General features: G+C 55.6%; 1 protein-coding gene across 8 annotated transcripts in view; it reads right to left on the bottom strand.

Annotated features, from left to right (window-relative positions):
* SORCS2 (sortilin related VPS10 domain containing receptor 2) overlaps nucleotides 1-22603 on the bottom strand; it is a 507916-nt gene that overhangs the window by 55426 nt on the left and 429887 nt on the right. For all 8 annotated transcript variants that reach the window (XM_021100959.1, XM_021100958.1, XM_021100964.1 and 5 more), the window contains exons 5-8: nucleotides 20775-20848; nucleotides 17498-17562; nucleotides 14934-15052; nucleotides 7811-7900 (exon numbers count right to left, since the gene is read on the bottom strand). In XM_021100959.1, coding sequence (XP_020956618.1) covers nucleotides 7811-7900; nucleotides 14934-15052; nucleotides 17498-17562; nucleotides 20775-20848 — 348 coding nt within the window. The remainder of the gene's footprint in view (nucleotides 1-7810; nucleotides 7901-14933; nucleotides 15053-17497; nucleotides 17563-20774; nucleotides 20849-22603) is intronic.

Below are 22603 nucleotides of genomic sequence, written 5' to 3' on the forward strand. Positions count from 1 at the left end.
CATATGTTGGTCCACCTGATGCTTCCTACAGGTCTCTAAGATTCTGTTGCCTTCTGATCAATCTTATTTCTTCCTGTTCGTCAGATTTTATAATTTCAACAGTCCTGTCTTCAAGTTCTCTGATTCTTCTGTCTGATCAAATCTCTTTTTAAATCTCTCTAGTCAATCTTCTATTTCAATTATTGTTCCTTTTAGCTCCAGAATTTTTTTTTTAATTTTTGGTCTTTTTAGGGCTGTAGCCATGGCATGTGGAGGTTCCCAGGCTAGAGGCTGAACTGGAGCTGTGGCTGCCGGCCTACACCATGGCCACAGCAACGTGGGATCTGAGCTGCATCTGCGACTTACACCACAGCACATGGATCCTTAACCCACTGAACAAGACGAGGGATCGAACCCACATCCTCATGGGTACTAGTCAGATTCATTAACTGCTGAGCCAGGCCAGGACCTCCCCAGGATTTCTTATTGGTTCCATTTATGTGTTCTATCTATTTTTAGGTATAGACATCCCTCAGAGAGATGGTAGGCAAATATCACAATAGAGTGAGTCTTAGAATTTTTTCTTTGCTTCCTCGGTGTGTATAAAGGTTATGTTTACACTACACTGTGGTCTATTAAGTGTGCAATAGCATTATGTCTTAAACATGTATATACCTTAGTTAAAAAATACTTGATTGCTAAAAAAAATGCTCACCATCACCTGAGCCTTCTGTGTGTCATTATCGTTTTGCTGGTGGAGAGACTTGCCTCTGCTGACGGCTGTTGACCGATCAGTGTGGTGGTTGCTGAAGGGTGGCGTGGCTGTGGCTGTCTCTTAAAATAAGACAATGAAGTTTGCTGCATCAACTGACTCTTCCTTTCATCAAAGATTTCTCTGTAGACTGTGATGCTGTTTGATAGCACTTTACCTGCAGCAGCACTTCTTTCGAAGTTGGAGTCCACCCTCTCAAACCTGCCATTGCTTTAACAGCTAAGTTACTTCTTCATCCGCTGATGTTTTATCATCAGATTGCAGCAGCTCAGTCACATATATTCAGGCTCCATTTCTAATTCTAGTTCTCTTGCTGTTTTTGCCGCATCTGCAGTTCCTTCCTCCGTTGAATCTGGAACCCCTCAAAGCCATCCATGAGGGCTGGGATCAACTTCTTCCAAACTCCTGTTAATGGTGACATTCTGACCTCTTCCCATGAATCACAAATGCTTTTAAAGCCATCTGGAATGGTATATCCTTTCCGTAAGATTTCCCATTGACTTTGTTCGGATCCATGAGAGGAATCACTGTCTATAGCAGCTACGGATTTACGAAATACATTTATAAAATAAGACTTGAAGGTCAAAGTTACTCCTTGACCCATGGGCTACACAATGTCAGCCGGTATGAAAACATCGCCCTTGCGTGGCTCTCTATCAGAGCTCTCAGGTGACCAGGCGCATTGCCAGAGGAGCAGTCACTTTGAAAGGAATTTTTTTTTCTGAGCAGTAGGTCTCAACAGTGGGCCTAAAATACCCAGTAAGCCATGTTGTAAACAGATAAGCTGCCATCTAGGCTTTATTATTCCATTTACAGAGCACAGACAGAGTAGATTTAGCATCATCCTTAAGGGGCCAAAGATTTTTAAAATGGCAAATGAGCTCTAGTTTCAACTTAAAGCCACCAGATGCATCAGTCCCTAGGAAGAGAATCAGCCTGTCCTTTGAAGATTTGGAGCCAGGCGTTGACTTCTCCTCTCCAACTATGAAAGTCCTAGATGGCATCCTTTTTCTTTTTGCTTTTTAAGGCTGCAGCTCTGGCATATGGAAGTTCCCAGGCTAGGGGTCGGATCAGAGCTGTAGCTGCCGGCCACAGCCACAGCCACAGCCACACGGAATCTGAGCCGCATCTGTGGTCTACACCACAGCTCACAGCAATGCTGGATCCCCGACCCACTAAGTGAGGCAGGGGATGGAACCTGCATCCTCACGGATACTAGTCAGATTCGTTTCCACTGAGCCACGACGGGAGCTCCCTGGCATCTTCTTCTAACAGAAGGTTTTGTCTACACTGAAAATCTGCTTAGTGTAGCCTCCTTCATTAATGATCTTAGATCTGGATAACGTGAGGCAGCTTCTACATCGGCACCTGCTCCTTCACCTTGCATTTTTATGTTCCAGAGGAGGCTTCTTTCCTTAAATTTCATGAACCAATCCTGGCTAGCTTTGAACTTTTCTCCTGCAGGTTTTTCACTTCTCTCAGTCTTCACAGAATTAAAAGAGAGTTAGGGCCTTGCTCTGGGTTAAGTTCTGGCTTCAGGGAATACTGTGGCTTGTTTGATCTTCAATCCAGGCCACTAAAACTTTCTCCACAGCAGCAATAAGCTTTCTTTTCATTTTGTGTGTTCCCTGGAATAACACTTTTAATTTCCTTCAAGAAGTTTTTCTTTGCATTCTCAACCTGGCTGTTTGGTGCAAGAGGGCTAGTTTTTGGCTTTCTTGGCTTTTCACCTCTTCTTCACTAAGCATAATCATTTCCAAGTTTCAATTTCAAGTGAGAGGCCATGGTAAGGTTATTAATTGGCCTAATCTCAATATTGTTGTGTCTCAGAGAAAAGGGAGGTCCAAGGAGAGGGAGAGAGATGGGGGGACTGGCTAGTCAGTGAAGCAGTCAGAACACATACAATATCTATAAATTAAGTTTGCCCCTAAATAATTATATTTAAGATATAAAATATAAAGATCACTGATCACAGATCACTATAACAAAAATGGTAATAATGCAAACACTTGAGATATTGTGAGTCACTAAAACGTGACACAGAGATGTCCAGTGAGCAAAGGCTGTTGGAAAAATGGTGTTGATAGACTTGCTTTACGCAGGTTGGCACAGACTTATGATGTATAAAAAATGCAGTATCTGTGAGGTGCAGTAAAGCGAGGAATGCCTGTATTTCTGATTTTTATGTACACTGTTTTCCTGGCTTTCTCCACATGTCCTTATTTCTTGGTGCATCTGGAAGATGGTTGTATTAAAGTCGGTGTCTAGTAGGTCTGCCATCTGGTTTTTCTCAGGAATAACTTCTGTTGATGTTTTTTCCTTTGAATGGGTCATACTTTCTTTTTTTCTTTTTTTGTCTTTTCTAGGGCCACACCTGCATCATTTGGAGGCTAGGGGTCTGACCGGAGCTGTAGCCGCTGGCCTCCACCACAGCCACAGCAATGCCAGATCTGAGCCACGTCTGTGACCTACACCACAGCTCATGGCAAGGCTGGATCCTTAACCCGCTAGCAAGGCCAGGGAGCAAACCCACAACCTCATGGTTCCTGGTCAGATTCGTTAACCACTGCGCCACGACGGGAACTCCTGGGTCATACTTTCTTTGCTTTGTGGCTTTGTTGTTGTTGAAAGCTGGTGTGAGAATCTAATAATGTGTAACTCTGGAAATTAGACTCTCCTTTCCCCAGAGTTGGCTGTTTTTTGTTTTTGACTTTGATTGCATTGCTGCATGCTGTCTCTGTACCAGGGATCAGCCTGAAGTGTAAGCTGAATCGCAGGTGTTTTCTCAGCCTGACCTTTTCCCTGGGCATGCTTGGTGACTTTCTAAATTCCTCCATCTGTGTGGTTGCTTTTGAATGTCCTAGTCCTTCCATGTTGGTTCCCAAAAGGGAAAAGAGGGAAAATTAAGGTGGGGGGGAATGGAAACAGGATCTGGCAGGAAAAGATCAGGACAGGCCCCTCCCCCATTTCCTCTGCTATGGCTCCTCTCTGAAGGACCTGGGTAACAGTATCTGATGCACATTTTCTGAGTTGTTATTAAGACGCTAAAAACCACCACCAAATGGAAAACACTAGCTACTCGATGACCATGTACACAGAGTCCTCAGACCTACTGGCCCCTAAGGATTGATGTGAACCCCTGTGGCACAGCCCTGTTACCTCACCATCAACCCATCAGAGAACTGTGCACGAGCCGATCACATGCCCTGGGACGCCCCTCTCTCACCTGGCCTTCAAAAATGCTTTGCTGAAACGCATCAGGGAGTTCGGGTGTTTTGAGAGCCAGCTGTCCTGGACTCCCTGCTTGGTGCTCTGCAGTAAATGCCACCCCCTCCTTCGCCACAACCTGGTGTCAGGAGATGGGCGTTACTGCGTGTGGGTGAGCGAAACCAAGTTTGCTTTGGTGACATGTCCTCTGACATCCCTTGGAAGCTGCTTTAGCTGGTGCTGGTTGCAGTAATAGCTGCCTGCCTGGGTGTCTGCTCACATGACCAGAAGCAACAGTCAACAGTCTGAGCCCAGACCTTCAATATTTGGGGGCCAAGGTGCAATCTTTAAGGACAATGCCCTCTGCACCCCCGGCTCCTACAAGGTGTGTGTCTGCTGCTCTAGGAACACGTGTATGGCTTCTTGCTCTGCCGCTGGGGGTGGATGGGGGTGTGGGGGGGAGACGGGTAGCTGCTATCTTGGCAAGAGCTAAAACTGTGGCAATGGACCTTGACTGATGGTGCAAACAGCCCCCTGGAAGCTGCAAGCCTTTGAATAGCTCCAAAATAGTGACATCGGGCAGATTCCGCCAGCACGACTGAGGTCCAAGTGAGAAATCAGACTTCTGGTGTTTCCCACGTGACCGTCTTCTCTGACGTCACCTCCTCCTTTATTCTCACACTTTATGGATTTTACACAAGCACATTACAGATAAAGACTTTTTACCTTAAGGCAAATGTGCATTATTTTATGCTTATGAACGTTTTTTATGTAATGGATAGTAATTTAGAATTTTTTCCGTCTTTTGTCTTTATAGCCTTTGCCTATTTTTTTTTTCTTTCTGTTAGAGATCATAAGCCTTTTTAAAAAAATTTCTACGAGTAAACAATTCCAGCAAAGGAGGCTGGAAAATATGATAAAAACGGCTTGCCCGTTACAGTTTTTGGAGCCAGGTGAATTAAAACGGCAAAATGGTACGTACCATTTATCCCTTTTTAGGTACAAAGAAAACACAAAGAATTGATACAACACAAAACCTGGCAAAGCTGTGTTCAATCAAATGGGTCTATTCGAACTTTGCCAATGGCAAGGTGGAATACTTGAAGAAAGTAACCCAGCTACACAAATATTTATAACCTCTCTCCGGAAGGTTTTCGACTAACTTGAGAAAGAAAAAAAAAAAAAAAGAAAGAAAGAAAGAAAGAAATACCTAAGGGCACAAATATATTCACGGCAGCACTGTTTATAATTACGAAATATGGAAACAACCCAAATGTCTACACAGCAGGAGTCTGGCTTAGCTGAATAAGGTAAGGTCTCCTGAGCTGAAAGTTTTACAGTCCTTCAAATTGGGTATCATGTATCATTTGGGAAAAATCCTTCTGAGACAATGGCAGGCGAAGTGTCTGCAATGCTGCAGCTCCTGGAAAGTCACTCTGGCCTGGGGCCAAGGAAGAGGGAAACGGAACAGGACTGGGACCTGGGGATGGCGGGGGCGGGGGGGGGGGCTGTGGTGAGGACTTGGCTCCAATTTCTATTCTTTTCAGGATGTCACTTGGGTAATTAAAGAAAAAAAAATGTGGGGATGGTTTGCGGGGAGGAAATAGGCCAGAGCTACAAATTCACCATCTAACAACCAAATCTGATCAGGCAATTCGATTAGCCAGCCCTCTAAGTCGTCGGTGGGGGCGCTGGGTCCTGCTGCTCTTCTGCATCGGGTGGCCAGGGAGCAGCCCTCTCTGGATGGGCGAGTCCTCGGCAAGACCCTGTGTGGCCTCGAGGGCTCCGCAGGGCTTGGGGTGCCAGGGGTGATCCCCGAGAGCAGCCCCACCGGTCCAGCATCCTCCCCTGCCAATCCCCGGGTCCTGGGCAAATGCCACCAATATGAATGGGTCCCTGACTGTCCCTTGAAACTGGATGACAGGGTCTCATTTCTGTCACCCGCTGATGATGGGGGGCTGTACTTCTGTCACAGCTTTGTGAGCCTTTTCAAGGCCCCTTATTTCCTCGGGAATGGGAAGAGGAAGCCAGCGGGCGGTGTGTACTGTCAAGGACCTGCGGCCGGACACACGCAGGGCAGCTTCCTACACACCCACCAGAGATGCTCAGAAACATGCACTGCCGTCCCAGCTGCCGACCAGGGAGGTGCAGCCAGCGCTCAAGGTCACGGGGGTCATGACCTGTAGCAGTAGCCTCCTTAGAAGACCCTCAGAAACGGCCTGGCCACCGGCCCCGCTGTCCCCATCCCAGGAAAGGGGCAGCAGCTGCCCAGCCAGGTCCCAGCACCGGTGGGGAGCAGGAAGGGACCCAGGTGCCCACCCAACAGCCCCCCAACACCCCAGACAAGGGGTCAGGACACAGGATGCTGCAGCCCCCAGGGACGGAGGAAGAGTCTCCCGGAAGCTGAAAGGTCCCTCGCCCCGCGGGACCAAAATGACGCCATTAGCTCCTCACTTCCTTACTCGGCCCAGACTGGAGGGATTCCGTCAAGCCTGCTCCTTTCCTTTCCTTTCCTTCATTTCCCTCCCCTTCCCTTCGCTTACACCCCCCCCCACTGTTTCTTTTTCTAAAGAGATTTTTTTTTAAGTTTTAAAAGCCTCGGGAACATTTCCCACTTCTGGCTGATGAGAGGCGGAGGTCCTTCCAGCAAGTGGCACCAGCCCCTCCCCTCAAGGTCCAGGGTGTCCATCTCCTCTCACCCCACCCCCATTCAACACCCTCCAGCCAGGTCTCTCCTGCCCCAGGGCCTTTGCACCTGCCCTGTCCTACATCTGAATAGCTTTCCCCTAACCTCTGGGCTTCAGATGAAATAACCCCTCGGGGAAGTTTCCCTGCCTCTGTCAGTACAAATAGCAGCTTGCAATGATCTGACATGTTTGTCTGTCCACTTGGCTTTCTGGCTCTTTTCTCTAGGGAAACCCCACAAGGGCAGGAAGCTGGGGTGTCTGACTCACAGCTGCAGCGTCAGCTCCGAGCTTAGACATGACGCCAGATAAGTGTAGCGGGGAAGGGGTGGGGGTAGGACTGCTTCAATCTGCACTTGTGACTTATACACGGGGGACAGAGGGCTCCCTCTGGGGGAGGTGTGGCCGGAGGCTGGTCTCAGGCTTGCCCAGACCTCACTTGGAAACCTGCTTTGGTTTCTAAGCAGCTGTGTGACCTCAGATGGGTTACTCAGCCTCTCTGAACGTCAGCCACCTCCTTTGTCAAAGTGGAGTAACACAGCAGGGAGCGGGCTGGGCAGTTCATCTCCAGGCAGGGCCAGGGCAGGGTCTGGGCCGCCTCCACCTCCCCTTCTTTTCTTGCCAGGCAAGGGGAAGGGAGTAGCATTAACTGAGCACCTACTATGTACCAGGCACCACATAAGCCAGTGGGAACGCAGAGGTGGGTTAAAACAGAGACTGCCCACCACCTGGGAAATTCCAGATGAGAGCAGGAGACAGACGGGGGTTCCAGCATCCTGAACGTTAGGAAGGAGAAGTGTGGGTGTGAGCAGGAGGCCGAGGCCCCGACCAGCCTGCTGGCTCAGTGGGAAGAGGCCTTTCTCTGAAATACCACATGCGCAGGAGCTTGGGAAAAAGAAAGACCAGGCAGAGGGCAGAGCATGGCAGTGGCCCTAAAATAGGAGGGACTGGGCAGAGGGCAGAGCATGGCAGTGGCCCTAAGACAGGAGGGACTGAGGCTGGAGTGGAGGGGGAGGCGGCGAGTGGCTGGAGGAAGCACGGCCACCCTGCTCTCACTCATCCTGGCCTGCCAACCCCAAGCCCAAGGGCGGGAGCCCCGTGGCCTCGAGAGTCAGTGCAGGCTCAGGACCCGGCTCGGGGCCGGGTGGAATGGGGAACGCACTCTTACCTTTGGCAAGGCATACTTGGGCAGCTTCATCAGGACAAATTCATTGCGACGGTAAGAGATGTAGTATTTGGTCTGGTTGGTTGAAGTTGCCTGACAGGAGGGGAAAAACACACTTTTAAGGGACTTGGTTACCTGTCAAGCCAGATCCTCACGACTGAAAACTACACATTGTATTTCAGCTGCTGAAAATGCCCTTTGACTTTGTTTATACATGCTCTGTCCGAAGTGGACAGACTCCTATTCACCCTTCAGAGCCCCATACCCAACGTCCCACCTCTGGGAAGTCTTCCTCTGCTCACCACTTTACTTCCCTACATTCATGTTACTGAACAAGGTGAAGCAAATTCTGTTCCCCAGAACTTCTCTTGGGGAGAGGACTCGGTGAGCCACCCAGGAGAGGAAGAGACAGGCCAAAGGTAAGCTCAAGCCACAAAAGATGACCCCCGACCACGAGGCATGAGAAGCAAAATGAGAAGCCACACTCCTGAGCCTGTCTTTGGCCAGCATGTTGGCCTTGAAATCAACAACTCAACTGACTTTTTTTCTTTGTGGTTTCTTTTAAATTTATTTATTTATTTATTTATTTATTTATTTATTTTGTCTTTTTGTCTTTTGTTGTTGTTGTTGTTGTTGTTGTTGCTATTTCTTGGGCCGCTCCTGTGGCATGTGGAGGTTCCCAGGCTAGGGGTCGAATCAGAGCCGTAGCCACCGGCCTACGCCAGAGCCACAGCAACACAGGATCCGATCTGCGTCTGCAACCTACACCACAGCTCACGGCAACGCCGGATCGTTAACCCACTGAGCAAGGGCAGGGACCGAACCCGCAACCTCATGGTTCCTAGTCGGATTCGCTAACCACTGCGCCACAACGGGAACTCCTTTTTTTTTTTTGTGATTTATTTTTCATTATAGTTGATATACAATGTTCTGTCAATTTCTGCTGTACAGCCAGGTGACCTAGTCATACATATACACACATTCTTTTTCTCATGTTCTCCTCCATCCTGCTCCATCACGAGTGACCAGATATAGTTCCCCGTGCTGTACAGCAGGATCTCATTGCTTATCCACTCCAAATACAGTAGTTTGCACCTACTAACCCCAAAGCCCACTCCCTCCCCCCCTGCCCCCCTTGTCATAGCAGCACTGTTCACAATAGCCCAGGCAAGGAAACAACCTAAATGTGCATTGACAGATGAATGCATTAAGAAGATATGGTGCATATACACAATGGAATATTACTCAGCCATCAAAAAGAACAAAATAATGCCATTTGCAGCAACATGGTGGAACTAGAGACTCCACTGATTTTAAAGATGAGAAATTGAGTAACTTGTCTCTCACGGGAGACAACAGAAGATCCAGGAAAAGAGTGGCATTTGCTTCTCTGGGGACGGGGTGGGTGGCTCCTCTGGGAAGAGAAGCAGGTGGCAAACGGGTGACAGGAGAGGAGGTGGGCCAGGGGAACGATTTCTGTTTCTGCTGAGAGTCACATGTTCGTGCGTGGATTCCGTGTGTGCGAATGTGCATCCACGTGTGAGAGCACAACCATGTATCTCCACACACGCTACGTGTTCACTGTGTGCGCACGCGTGTGGGCATGCCCTCTGCGTGGTCCTGTGCGTGCACACGCGGGCGTGTGGCAGCACCGTGCAGTCCTTCAGAGCACATCCCGTCTGCATCGCTGCCTGCAGAACACTCCACCCCCGCCACCTACAAGCCACGTGGCCTTAGGACAGTTTGCACCTTTCCTGAACTGCAGGTTCCCCATAAGATGGGGACCACGGTATCCGAGGCCACCTGCTAGGCGGTCATGGGGATCAGCATCCGCGAAGTGCTTGGGGCAACGCATGGCCCCACGCAGGAATCGCAGAGGTGCTGGGTATTGTTATGATTATAAATCAAAACACTGGCAGCCACCGGCGCCGGGAGCCCACCATGAGCGAGGCGTGGTGACTGCAGCAACGGGACGTCTCCAGATGGTCCTGCCCCCCAGGGCAGGGACTGTGACGCCTGTGGTGGTCCACCTCAGTGCCCCCTGAGCAGGGCGTGTTGTGATGGGTGTCCTGGGAACTCAAAAGAAGGGAACTCGGGGTGGGAGAGGCTGGGTGGACTTCTTGGAGGAGGGAGCATCCTGCTTCCTCAGAAGGAAGAGGCGTGCAGTCCAGAGACAGGCACCTGCTTAGCAGGTAGGGGAGGGCACCACCAAGGGTGGCGGGGGAAGTCAGTGCCCCTTCTCAAAAGCCCCGTGTGCTTCCCTTCCGCTCAGGGATGGGCAGAGGCAGGGCCAGGCTTGCTGGTCTTCGTGCCCCTCGAGGGGTTCCTGTGCCCTGGGGTGTCGTGGGTGGAGGCCTGAGCAGCCCCGCTTTATTTGTTGCTCTTTTTAGGGCCCCACCTGCAGCATATGGAGGTTCCCAGGCCAGGGGTCGAAGTGGAGGTGCAGCTGCTGGTCTGCACCAGCCACAGCAACACCGAATCTGAGCTGCATCTGCAACCTACACCACAGCTTATGGCAACACCAGATCCTTAACCCACTGAGCGAGGCCAGGGATCAAACCCTCATCCTCACAGAGACAATGTCAGATCCTTAACCTGCTGAGCCCCAGCGGGAACTCCTGAGCCGTCCCACTCTTGCCGGGAGCTGTGGAGACCCACAGGCAGCCGGAGGAGGGGCTGCGGTCTGGGCCCGAGGCTATCGGCCGGGCTGGTCTCACCATCTCTGAGACGCGAGAGTGACTTATGCTTGGTGAGCAGAGCCAGGCAAGGCCGGCCTCCACCTGCTAGAATGTTCTAAAGAGACACATTCTCAAGTGAGAATCTGCCTGCGGGGCCATCACCTTCTCAGAAGGGCCAACCTGAAGCCTCCGGCCGGGCTGCGGTGACCCCTGAGGGTCGGAGCAAGCAAGACGCTTTAACCCCGTGTCTCCTCCCTCGATGTCGGCGTCAGAGGATGAAGCCAGCAGGGCGCCCCCCGCTGGAGGCAGCTGCCTCTGTCTGAGGCCCCGGGGGGGCCATCCACTTGTTGATTAGCAGACAGAGTCTAGGGGGACCAGCGGCCGACAGCCAGTCAGTGGCACCGTCAGACTCAGAACCCGCGCTGTGTCTGATGACCGTCCTCTCTGGCAGGCGAGCTCAGCCCTCTACCCCCCAGCGCGGCTTCTGCAAGGGAACCGCACCAGGAACTGCTGGCCCCCTTGCCTGGGACGGGCGGACGTGCTGGGCCCAAGCCCGCGACACCCCCGGGTGCTCTGTGGCCTCCGAGGGCCCCGCCTTCCTCCTGCATCTTGTCCGGGCCAGACCTCCCGCGCGACGCCCTCCCCTGGTGACACTGTGCCCAGCCAGGCTCCCAGGCCTGCCCAGGGTCACCTGTCCGTTGGAGAGGATCTGGATTCTTCCTCCAGAGCCGACTGAGGATGTGGCCGTGGGTGAAGGGTAGAGGGAAAGCCTGGCGTCCCACCAGGAGGCAGCGCTGAAGCTCCCACCTGCTCAGATTCGAGGGTGCGTCGGCGGGGGGGGTCGGGGACCCACTCTCCATGCCCCGGTGCCCCCCTGCCCGCCACCTCAGTGATGTGGACTCCATCAGTGAGGGGGGAGCCAAGGCAGGAGCATCCCCACCCCAGGTTTTGTCACTGGCTGCCTGTGTCACCCAGCGGGGCATTTAATTTTCCTAAGCCCCAGTTTCCTCGTCCGTAAAATGGGACACTGCCAAGACGAGAAATCCTATGTGGAAAGCCACTTATGGGTGCCTGTCCCCCGGAGGCACTTGGGACAGAGCAGCCTGTCACCAGGGGCTGGGGTGGGGGGTGACAGGAGGGGTGACCCAGGGCGTGTGCCCCTCCAAACCGGACCCAGCAGAGCCACCCCAGAGCCCATGTCCTGAGAGACGGCAATCCCCCCGGAACAGGGCCACAGGGGATGTGGAAACACAGCCATACCCACAGGCGACAGGAGGACCAGGCCAGGCTAAGAACAAACGGTCTGGGCCCCACCGGCACTGGCTGCCCTGCTGTCACTGCTGGAGGCCGCTCCCAGGAGATGGACTGTCAGGGTCACCTCCACATGGTGGGAGGGCAGGAGTGGCCAGTGTATCGCGCGGCACAGACCCAGGATCTGCGGGGGACCAGGAAGGGGTGTTCCCTGGGGTTCCCTGCAAGCAACTGGCCAAAGTGAAGGGACTTCGAAGCAGCCTCTGCGACATGGACTTGGGACAGCTTTCCCGACAAGTTGGTGAGAAGGATGGAGGCCAGGGCGACTCAGGCCAGGAGCTGGACAGAGCAGAGTGGCCTCCGACCTCTGGCCCCAGCTGGGTGTGGACGGTGGGGCTGGATGTTCCCCTGTGCCCAACAGTGTCACCCGTGGCAGACCAGGCCTCTGAGACCACAAGGAACTGAGCAAAGGTGAGAGCAACCAGGTCTGAGCACAGACCAGAGGGGACAGAGGCCGCCCTGGCTGGACAATGGGGACCCCTTCACCCATCACAGCTCAGCCTCCTTCTAGACTGAGCTGCTCGGTCAGCACGTGGCCCCACTGCCCGATGACATGCCATCCGGCTTCCGGAGCCCTCCCTGGGCCCCCACACAGCCCCCCTCCAGCCGGGCTTTCCAGCACCTCTATCTGAGCTGCCCCTGGGTCCCGTGGTGTCTGCTCCACCTGCACAAGGACCAGCCAGGCCTCTCCGGCCACAGCTCTGCCCTGTCGGCATCCTAAAGGGGCAGGGTGGCCCTGGGGGCCCTGGCAGAGCAGACCATGAGCACGCCGGGAGGGCTTTCAGTGTGGGACACCGCCGTCAAAGAGGCTGACGCCGTCATTGCTCCAGCATTAGGGAGAAGTTTGCAGATATGCAACGGGGCGTGCTGGGAAGACATCGGTGCCAGATACAGATCTGGAGCCCCCCACGGACTCCAGGGTCCGCAGTCAACACTGGAGAATGCTGTCATTAAGACGTCTGTACATAACACATGCTGGAGGGGGTGTGGAGAAAAGGGACCCCTCCTGCATTGTTGGTGGGAATGTAAGTTGGTACAGCCACTATGGAGAACAGTCTGGGGGTCCCTTAGAAAATTGAATATAGAACTACCATGGGATCCAGCAATCCCACTCCTGGGCATCTGTCTGGATGAAACTATTATTCAAAAAGATACACGCACCCCTATGTTCACTGCAGCACTATTCACAATAGCCAAGATGTGGAAACAACCTACCTGTCCATTGACAGATGAATGGATTAAGAAGATGTGGTATATGTATACACAATGGAATACTACTCAGCCATAAAAAAGAATGAACTAATGCCATTTGCAGCAATATAGATAGACCTAGAGATTCTTATATTAAGTGCGCTAAGTCAGAGAAAGGCAAATACCATATGTGATGTCACTGACATGATGACACAAATGAACCTACCTATAGAACAGAGACAGATTCACAGACAAGGAGAACAGACGTGTGGTTGCCAGGGGGAGGGGTTAGGAGAAGGATGGCGTGGGAGGCTGGAGTTAGCAGATAAAAGCTACTGCACACGGATAGGCTAAACAACAAGATCCTGCTACAGAGCAGAGAGAATACATTCAACGTCTTATAATAAACCATAATGGAGGAGAATTTTTTAAAAAAAGAATATGTAGGTATATGTATAACGGAATCACTTTGTCAAATAGCAAAAATTAACACAACATTGTAAATCAACTCTGTTTCAACTAAAACAAACAGCACAGGATGGCAGTATGCCCTGGGCTGTGACAGAGGAAGGCGCAGGCCTGGGCGTGCTTGGAGGAGGCACCCAGCAGGCCTGAAGTAGAGGGGAAGTCCGGGAGGGCTTCCTGGAGGAGGTGGCACATGACAGAGCGTTGGAGGAGGAGGTGGAGATGGGATGCTAGCATTCCTCGCCCAGGGAAGAGCACGGGCAAACACACACAGGGGGTCAGAAGCCATGGGGCTGGGTGGCCGCAGAGCGTGGAGGACAAGGGGTCCAGGCTGGAATGGGGGCTGTTGGTGGCAGGAGCTTCTTGCCTGGTCTGCTCTAATAGGGACCATGATGCACCCTGCCAGCTCCAGCCTCCAACTCCAGGCATGGGTACACCCTGTGGGTGGAAAAGGGCAGCTGGGGAAAGGAAACGGCCCAAGACAGCACAAAGAGGAGGCTGGGGAGCACGGGCGAGCCTTTGGGAGAGAGCACCCAGTCACTCCCCTCAAGGGGCCGATGCCAGACTAACTGCTGGATCTGTCTCGGGTTCTGGAGGCAGAACTGCAGCCACTGGATGAGAGTGAGGAAACACTTTGTCTCAGTGCTGGAATGAAATTTCCCAAGATTTAGGCTATCAGGAGAGGGGAGGCTGCTCAGGAAGGAGTGAGTCCCTCGTCAGGAGAAGTAATCAAGAAGGGGGTATGACCAACTGTTCCCTGGAGTTTCCCTTCTTTTCTTCCTTCCTTTCTCTTTCCTTGTTTCTTTCCATCCTTCCTTCTTTCTTTTGTGGTCTTTTTAGAGCCACAGCACTGGCACATGGACATTCCCAGGTTAGGGGTCGAATCAGAGCAGTGGCCGCCAGCCTACACCACACCCACAGCAACGCCAGATCCTTAACCCACCGAGCAAGGGCAGGGAGTGAACCTGCGTTCTCGTGGATACTAGTCGGGCTCATTACCCCTGAGCCAGCAGGGGAACTCCCTGGAGTTTCTGGATGGACCACGAGGTTTTGGAGGATGGTCCCAGCTGGGAGCTGAGGACCTGTGTGTGGAGGCTTCAGGCCTTGGTCCCTGGGCTGTAGACAGCTGATGCCTGGTGGCCAAGAGCACAGACCAGAGACAGCCCCTATCAATTCAAAGTCACCAGAACCAGATGGAACAAAACAGGTTTGGGCTTTGGAGGCCCCAGGCTGTGCAAGGTTCCTGGCGGGTGGAAGGGGAGGAGGGGCAGGCAGCAGCCCTGCACCCAGGATCTGGCCTCCTGGGGTCGGGGCCGCCTGCAGCCACCGCCACCGGGGCAGGGGGACTGAAGGAAGCAGCGCGTGGAATTAAAAGAGCCGTGCGATCGCCTCCTGCCTGAGTGACTCCACTCCCCCGCCAGGGGCTTCTACGCCACCTCTCCCCGAGCACCAATCTCCAAGGGCCCCAGAAGCAACCTCACCTTAAAGAAGATGAAATCGTCCTGCACAGCCAGGGAACCGTGGTCGATGGGGCCCGAGAACGGCGCCGTCAGCATCTTTGCGGAGCAGTTGTGGATCTGACAGGTGACGTACCGAAAACCTGCGGGAGATGAGAGCCCCTCGCAAGTGAAATCGCAAACACCCGGACCTTGGGGGGAGACGGGGGCAGACACAGCACGGCCTTGGACGTGATTAAAAGCTGACTGTCTGCGGCTCGCTCTGTGTTCCGATGCCCTTCTGCGGGTTTTCTTTGTGGGTTTGAGTGGGAAGGGCGTGTCCTCTGATTACACCTGCTGCTGAGCGAGGGCGGCTCTGTGCCAGGCGCTCTACTGCGAGGAGTGCTTTTCATCTCCAGGATCACCCTCCCCTGGCCCCATCCTCCAGATGTGGAAACTGAGGCTGGACGCCGCCCACCTCAAAGAGCGGTTGTGGATCCCGGGAGGTGGTGCACACAGGAGGCATGTAATTCGCCAGCCGCGCCGCGGCCCACGCCCTCCTGAGCCACGGCCCTCTCCCCGCGGAATGGCCCGGTCACACCGTGTGTTTACACCGAATTTCCTGTCGTGGGCTTGCCTGGCTGGACGCACCACGCAGTCTGGCCCCGGCCGGACTCCGTGAACCATCTCCTCACCTACTTGTTCATTCATTCGCTCACTCGCCTGCCTCATTCATGCATCATCCCGTCATTCAGCTCACTGCGGCCAGCCTCCCTCGTCCAGCTCCACTGCCAACGAAGGCCACCTGCCAAGCGCTGAGTGTTGTGCGGGGGCAGGGAGGATGCTGACCTACAGCTCTCTTGCCAATTTCCATGGTGGAAACCACCCCACCATGGCCATTCCCGCGCTGCCAAGGTGAGTTTCTGAGCACGGAGCTGAGAAGGGAGCTGGACGCTGGCCCTGATGAGCCACTAGCTGCTGCTCTCTGGGGAGAGGCAGAGATGGGCAGTGATGACACCGTGTAACAAGGCAGCCAGCGTCCGTGTGTCCGTGGCACCGGTTGTGGCCACGGGGTCCCACAATGTTTGCTCAGTGGTCTGGCATCTGCTCAGGGCGACTGGCATCTGGCTATGGATTTATTCATGTGGTGGCTCTTCTGGGGACAAGAGGCGAACTAATCAGGCCCCACCCTGTCCCCAAGGAACTCCGTGCCCGCGGGAGTGTGCACACTGTGACAGGGCAGCCCGGGTCCTGTGGAGCCCAGAGAAGGGGGCGCAGTGGCCCAAGAAAGAAGCTCGGGATGGGCGAATGGGGAGAGGCCTTCCTGCAGGGGGTGCTGACAGGTGCAAGGTGACCTGAGGAGTGGACTGTAGCTCAGGCTGGCAGGAGGGTACGCAGGGGTGGAGAGTGGGCTGGGTCCTACAGGCCCTGATGCTGGGCCACCCAGCTGGGCTGGACTGGGTTCTAACGGGACACCTGGGGTGGCTGGGGTTGGGGGAAGGGAGAGCCGGGGGTGTCTCCTGTGGAAGGGACACTGCTCAGTCCTGGGGGGGTCTTCACATGTATCTCACAGCTGCCGGGCTCGGGGTCGCTCCTCCCCCAGGAAGGTGGGCTGTGCGGAATCACTGCCGGGTGAAAACAACGTCCCCAGCTGATGACAGGGCCTGTCCTTCCTCCTGGCTGGACTCAGGAACTCGCAGGCATCGGCCCTCTGCTGCACTGAGCCCTGCTGGGGTCAGTCCCCGTGTCACCCACAGCAGGCAGCCTGGGACAGTTTTGGATTTGTGTCCAGAGGATGGCATCCCCAGCAGGGTCAGCCCTAGGCCTGCTCCACAGGGGACTCAGCCAGTGTTTGCTGAATGCCGACGCAATCTATAGATCCTCTCAGCTCTGAGGTTCTAGAACCTTCCATGGTTCTGCCACCAATGCTCCTCCCTCAGGAGCACAGAGGACCTTTCTCGTAGCGTTTGAGGCCCCTGGGCGCCTCTGCTGTGAAGCCCCTGCCCCACTGGAGAGGGCAGCCATCAAAGGCCCCCGCCCCACCCTGCACTCAGCAAGCGCGGGGTGTGGGGGCTGAGAGATGGGGAAACTCAGGCTCAGGGGCCGGAACAAATCACCCTCTTAATAGACTTTGCACTGGAGCGGAGCTCCTTGACTTCAGTTTATCCCCGGCTGGAAAATAAGCACATTTAAAATGATGCCACAGGGAGTTCCTGTTGTGGCTCAGTGGTTAACAAATCCAACTAGGAACCATGAGGTTGCGGGTTCGATCCCTGGCCTTGCTCAGTGGGCTAAGGATCTGCGTTGCCATGAGCTGTGGTGTAGGTCACAGACGCGGCTCGGATCCCGCGCTGCTGTGGCTCGGATCCCGTGTTGCTGTGGATCTGGTGTCTCGCTACAGCTCTGATTCGACCCCTAGCGACCCCTAGCCTGGGAACATCCATATGCCCCGGGAGCGGCCCAGGAAATGGCAAAAAAGAAAAAAAATAAAATAAAATAAAATGATGCCACATCGTAACATGGCGAGGTTGCCTGGGCAGGGCCAGCCGCCAAGGACAAGGGCAGCAGAGCCTGGCTGCGGGGTGAGCTCCCCCACGCTCCCAGCTTACCTCCTCCCGGGTCCTGGGCCTCCACGTGGACCAAGTCAGGGTCGGCGTCCACCCCAGACACAGCCCTGGAAAAGAACGGCTGACGTTGGCGGCGGGAACAAGCCCTTCTCATGGGGCTTTCGTGGTCCCCGAGCCCCAGGCAGCCACGCGGGGCTCCTGGCTCCGTGGGTCAGAAGACGTCCTCGGCCAGAGCCCACCTGCTCCCAGAGGCCTCGCAGGGCCTGGAGTCTGCCGGGCATCTGTGCCTCTATCCACAGCAGTTTCAAGACGTTCACGTCCACCCGAAGGGAACCTAGGGTGACGTCACCTCCCTGCGGTGTGCCGTCCGTGGACTCTAAAACCTTCTCTCCACTCCTCCTAAGCAGGATACCTGGCACTCGCAGGTGTACTGAGCTGACTCCATCTGTTAGAATCCACCTGCCAGCCAACATGACTCTTAAAAATCCAAGCCGACCCTCAGGGGACACTGAGCTGATGAGGCACATTCACTTTGCCAAAAAGCGAACTGAGAGTCTGATGCAGAGGTCACTTCCCACGGACACTCAGTGCCCAGGACAGGCATCCCCACAGCCCCTCAGGCCAATGGGATGCCCCGCAGAGCACGCAGCCTCCATCACCCCCAGCCCCCAGCCCAGAGCCGGCCCCCCTCGGTCCTCAACCCGCCTCCAGGGGGACAGGGGACAGCCACAGTGGGTCTGAGCCGCAGACGCTCCTGGGGTGGGGTGGGCGGGGAGCCCTGCAGAGTGATGCTTCTCGCGTGGAGGCCAGCGCCTCGCTCTGAGCTAGGACGTCTCCACGGAAGGGGAGCTGCGGGCTTCGGGTTTGTGACTGGACCGGCTGTCCGCTCCTGGGGCGGGGTCCCCTGCCTGACATTTCCCGCTCTGCTGAGCAAAGACAGACATGGTTCCCTTTCCAGGACCGCCGACGGGTCCTCAGCTGGGCAGGGGCAGTTTCAGTTTGACCACCCACCATCTGTAGCAGGGTGAGGACACCGCCCCAGCTTACTCGCTGGCTCCCCTCCCTCTCCCACTCACTCATTCCTTCTCTCCCCCACCCACTCACTCCTTCACTCATTCATTCCTCACTCACTCCCTCCCTCCCTCCCTCCCTCCCTCGTCCACTCCCTCTCATTCGCTGACTCACTCATCCCCTCGCTCACGCGTTCAGGGGCTGCTGCACAGATTTAATAAGATGATGCATTTGATCCGAGTCTGGGTCCACAGGACGCTCAGGATCCACCACGTGGCGGCAGCTGGGCAGCTGTTGTGATTTTGTTCTGGTGCCGTTGAGAGACTAACAGGGAGGCGGGGAACCAGGGCCCATCATGGGCCCAGAACACGGCAGGTCTCCCCGCCCAGGGCTGCCCTCGGGTGGCCCCGCAAGGCCGCCCTAACAAGCTCATGTGTTGTTTTAAGCATCTCACAACATTAAGGGTCCGAGCCTCAGAAAGAACACAGGGCTTTGGCAATTCCCCCGCCAGCCCACAATAGGGAGCACCTTGGAAGCACCGCCGGAACCGCGTTATCCACGGCTTGCAAGCGGGGCCCAGCCTGTGCTGTCACCATGCTCCAGGGAGACCCCAGGTCCCGGGCAGACAAGTCTCTGGCGTGATTACCCCTCGTGCAGAACAACCCAGAACGCTTTGGGGCACTTGGGGGGAATAATTTGATTTACCTGAGATAATCTGTTTCAATGAGCGCCAACTTAGCTTTCATCTTCTGCGGCCGTGTCTCTCTATAGCCTGAGAGGTCTCCCCAGAGCCCCACTCAGCCAGGACTGGGTGCACCACAGAGCCCCCCAACCTGCCAATTCCCCAGGCTGCCCAGCTTGGAAGTCCCACCTGCTGCCCCCCCCCACCTTTGCGCGTCCTCAGGGTCAGCAGCTGACACCAGTGACAAGGCCTGGGATGGATGCCATGCTCAGGTTTCCCAGGAAGGAACCAGGCCCTCCAGGAGGCTGGGCAGCTCCGTGGAGAGAGCCTGGCTTCTGCCCACGGCGGAAGGTGTGCGCCCAGGTCGCTGTTCCAGAGCAGAGACGCAGGCATCCCTGCAGCCTGCGGCCCTAGGTCAGCAGACTCAGTCCTGGCCCTTTGGGACTGGCACACGCACCCTGCGGTAGGTGGGACGACTGGGAGTGGGGCCCGCTGTCCAGCACGGGGAACTCTGCCCAGTCCTCCTGACGGCCTACGCGGGAGAAGCACCTGAAAGGGGCGGATGTGTGTATGTGTGTAACTACATCGCGCTGCGGTACAGCAGGAAGGGTCCTCAGGCTGCAAACCAGCCACATTTCACTGAAGCTTTAAACTATGAAAATGGAAGATAGAGAAGGAGCCGGGGGCGGGGGTGGGGAGTTCTTTCCGCGGTGTGTGTCCCCGGGGGAGGCAGGTCCACGGCCTGGAGGGGCGGCCCGGGCGGGAGATGGCGGCCCAAATGAGACGAGAAAGGGAAAAGATGTGTGTGTGCACGTGTGTGCCGCGCACACTCAGGAAAAGGCCCTTTGGTAGAAAGAGCGCCTGTGTCGCCGTGCGAGTCTCCAAGGGCAGTTTAAAGAGAGGGACGCTGGCCGGGCTCTGAGCCGCGCAGCCCACCCTCGGCCGAGTCTCCTCCTCCGCGTGCACCTCGTTCCCTCGCTCACCCAACAAGCACGTCCCGAGCCCCAGAGTGTCCTCACTGTGCAGAGACCAGGGCCCTCGGTGAACGGATTGTGGTGAACACAAATGAGGAGGAAGCCCCACACCGGATGGGGCAGGAGAGGGGCCAAGACGCGGGAGCCATGGGGTGGGGGCTGCACCGCCAGACGGTTCGTCAGGGGCTGAGCCAGGACCAGGATGGGAGGGGACAGGGTGAGTGCAGAGGGGAGGGGGTCACTGCGGAGGGGAGGGGGGTCAGTGGGGAGGGGAGGGGGCTTAGAGTGCAGAGGGGATGGGGATCAGTGCAGAGAGGAGGGGGTCAGTGGGGAGGGGCGGTGGGCTTCCCGCGTGCTGGACGCTGTGCCAGCTTTCGTGCTTTGGCGTTTCTCCCTACTGCTCAGGACACAGGCTCGGAGAGGGCGATCCATGAGTCCTAAGCGGCACAGCTGGTTCATGGGCGCACACGTAGCCTGAGGGACACCGAGCCCCAGCTCTCAACTGTTTCCTGCGCGGCCCCAGCAGAGCGGAGAGGACCCCCTGCGCCCCCACCCCCGCATGAGGAGGGCAGGGCTGGGCAAGGAGGAGGAGGTGGGGAGCCCCGAGCTGGGGCCCAGGCGCTGACGCGGCCTCCCCGGGGTCCCCGCTCACCAGAACACGTGGTCCTTGGTCACTCGCTCCTGCAGAAGCGTCCACTTCTTCCCCAGGTCAGCAGACACGTAGAGCTTTAGGGCAGAAGGCGGAGAGGAAAGGGGGTCCCAACGTGAGGAAGGAGCCTCTTCCGAGAGCTCCCGCGGCTCCAGGGGAGGCAGGTCCTGTCCTGTCTGGTAAGGACCTGCTGGGGGCAGGTCCTGGGCTCCAGGTGGGGACAGGCCGGCCTCCCAGGGGCGGAAGGTCAGGCACAGGGGCTCCATAAAGAGCCGTGCTCTACCCCAGGCCAGCTGGTAGGAGCGCAGAGCCCCAGGCAGCGAGGTCCCCAGAGGAGGTGTGTCCAAGAGCAGGCTCTCTGCAGGGACCCGAATGTCCCCAGGAAGGGTGGCCGGAGGGCACTCGGGAGGAGGAGCAGGAGCTGCAGGAAGCAGCAGAGCCTCCTCTGCAGGCTGGCTGGGGTCTAGGCTTGGGATTTAACGCTCTTTGGTCACGGACTTGAAGGACCCAGTAATTGTATCTCTGAACTGGAGTTTTGTGAGTGAGGCGGGATGGAACACTGAGCTGGTGTGGGGTTCAAAGCCCGGCTCCCGCAGCCCTACTTCCTGCCACCTCCCAGGACAGGCCTTTGGCTGCCCACCCATCACCCCAGGGTGGGGCTCGGGCTGCCAAGTTCAGGGTTGGGTGTCTGCACGCTGAGTCCTGAGCTCCCGGGGGCCTGAAGGTCTGCACCTGACCTGCCTGTGTCCCTGTACACAGGAAACGTGAAGCTAACAGCTCACGTTAGCTGACCAATGGAGAGGGGCCGCAGAAGAAAGTTGAAAGGGTGTGTCCCGATTTTTAAATGTTTCCATTTGGTACTTTGAGCCCCACAAAGTATGTGGCCAGCCCTACCCGAGACCACCAGGCTGCTGAGCAGGACGAGGCGCTCAGAAGGCTGAGGCCATTCTAGGGGGGTGGGAGCTCCCCAGTGCAGGTCCCAGAGCAGGAGGGGTGTGGGGGTGCTCAGCAAACAGCAGGTGCTCAGCAAACAGCAGTTCTGGCCCCACAAGCTGGCTTTGGGTGGCATGAGGGTGAGTGTCAGAGCTGGAGGCTGAGGAAGGGGCAGAGCTGTGACTACCTCGAGGGTGGGGGGTGGGGGTGGGGGTGGAGCCCATGTAGAGTTTTAGGCAGGAAGTGCAACTCACTCACGGGTGACCCTCTGTTCTGTTTGGGAGGCCAGTAGTCCCTACCCTGCTGAGGGGGTCTGGCCTCCTCTTCCGGCTCAGAGTGGCTGCAGCATCCCCCAACGGCAGCACAGAAGCCCAGGACCCTGTCTCCCAAGGGTGAGCCCAGCACACCTACGCTCAGATCCTGCCTTCCCCATCTGGGGTCACCAAGGTTAAGGCTTGGATTTCCTGCTATAAAATGGGGTGACATCCTCCTCCAGAAGTTCCCCGGCGGGGGGGGGGGGTCAAGGGGGTCCCGTGTGCCACATGTCAGGGGCACAGCCCGCGCCTCCCTTTCTCACCCTGGGAAACAGGCATGGTTTCTGCCCTTTTGCTTCTCGTTCTCATTTGGTTTTGCTCCTGTTCATTTGCCTCCAGCACCTGTTGCTCCTGACCGCCAGGTGACTCAGAGACACCCGCCCAGCTCTATAACTTCTGTCCCAATTATCTTCATTTTTTTTTTTTTTTTTTTTTTTTTTTTTTGGTTCATGCCCACGGCACGTGAAAGTTCCTGGGCCAGGGATTGAACCTGTGCCACAGAAGTGAAAACAAGTGACAACATCGCTTGTTATTTTGCAGGGTTTCTTTGGCTCGCCTCCCCTCTCAGCGGGTGGGTCTACGAGA

This window comes from Sus scrofa, chromosome 8, assembly GCF_000003025.6.
Source record: "Sus scrofa isolate TJ Tabasco breed Duroc chromosome 8, Sscrofa11.1, whole genome shotgun sequence".
Lineage (NCBI taxonomy): Eukaryota > Metazoa > Chordata > Mammalia > Artiodactyla > Suidae > Sus > Sus scrofa.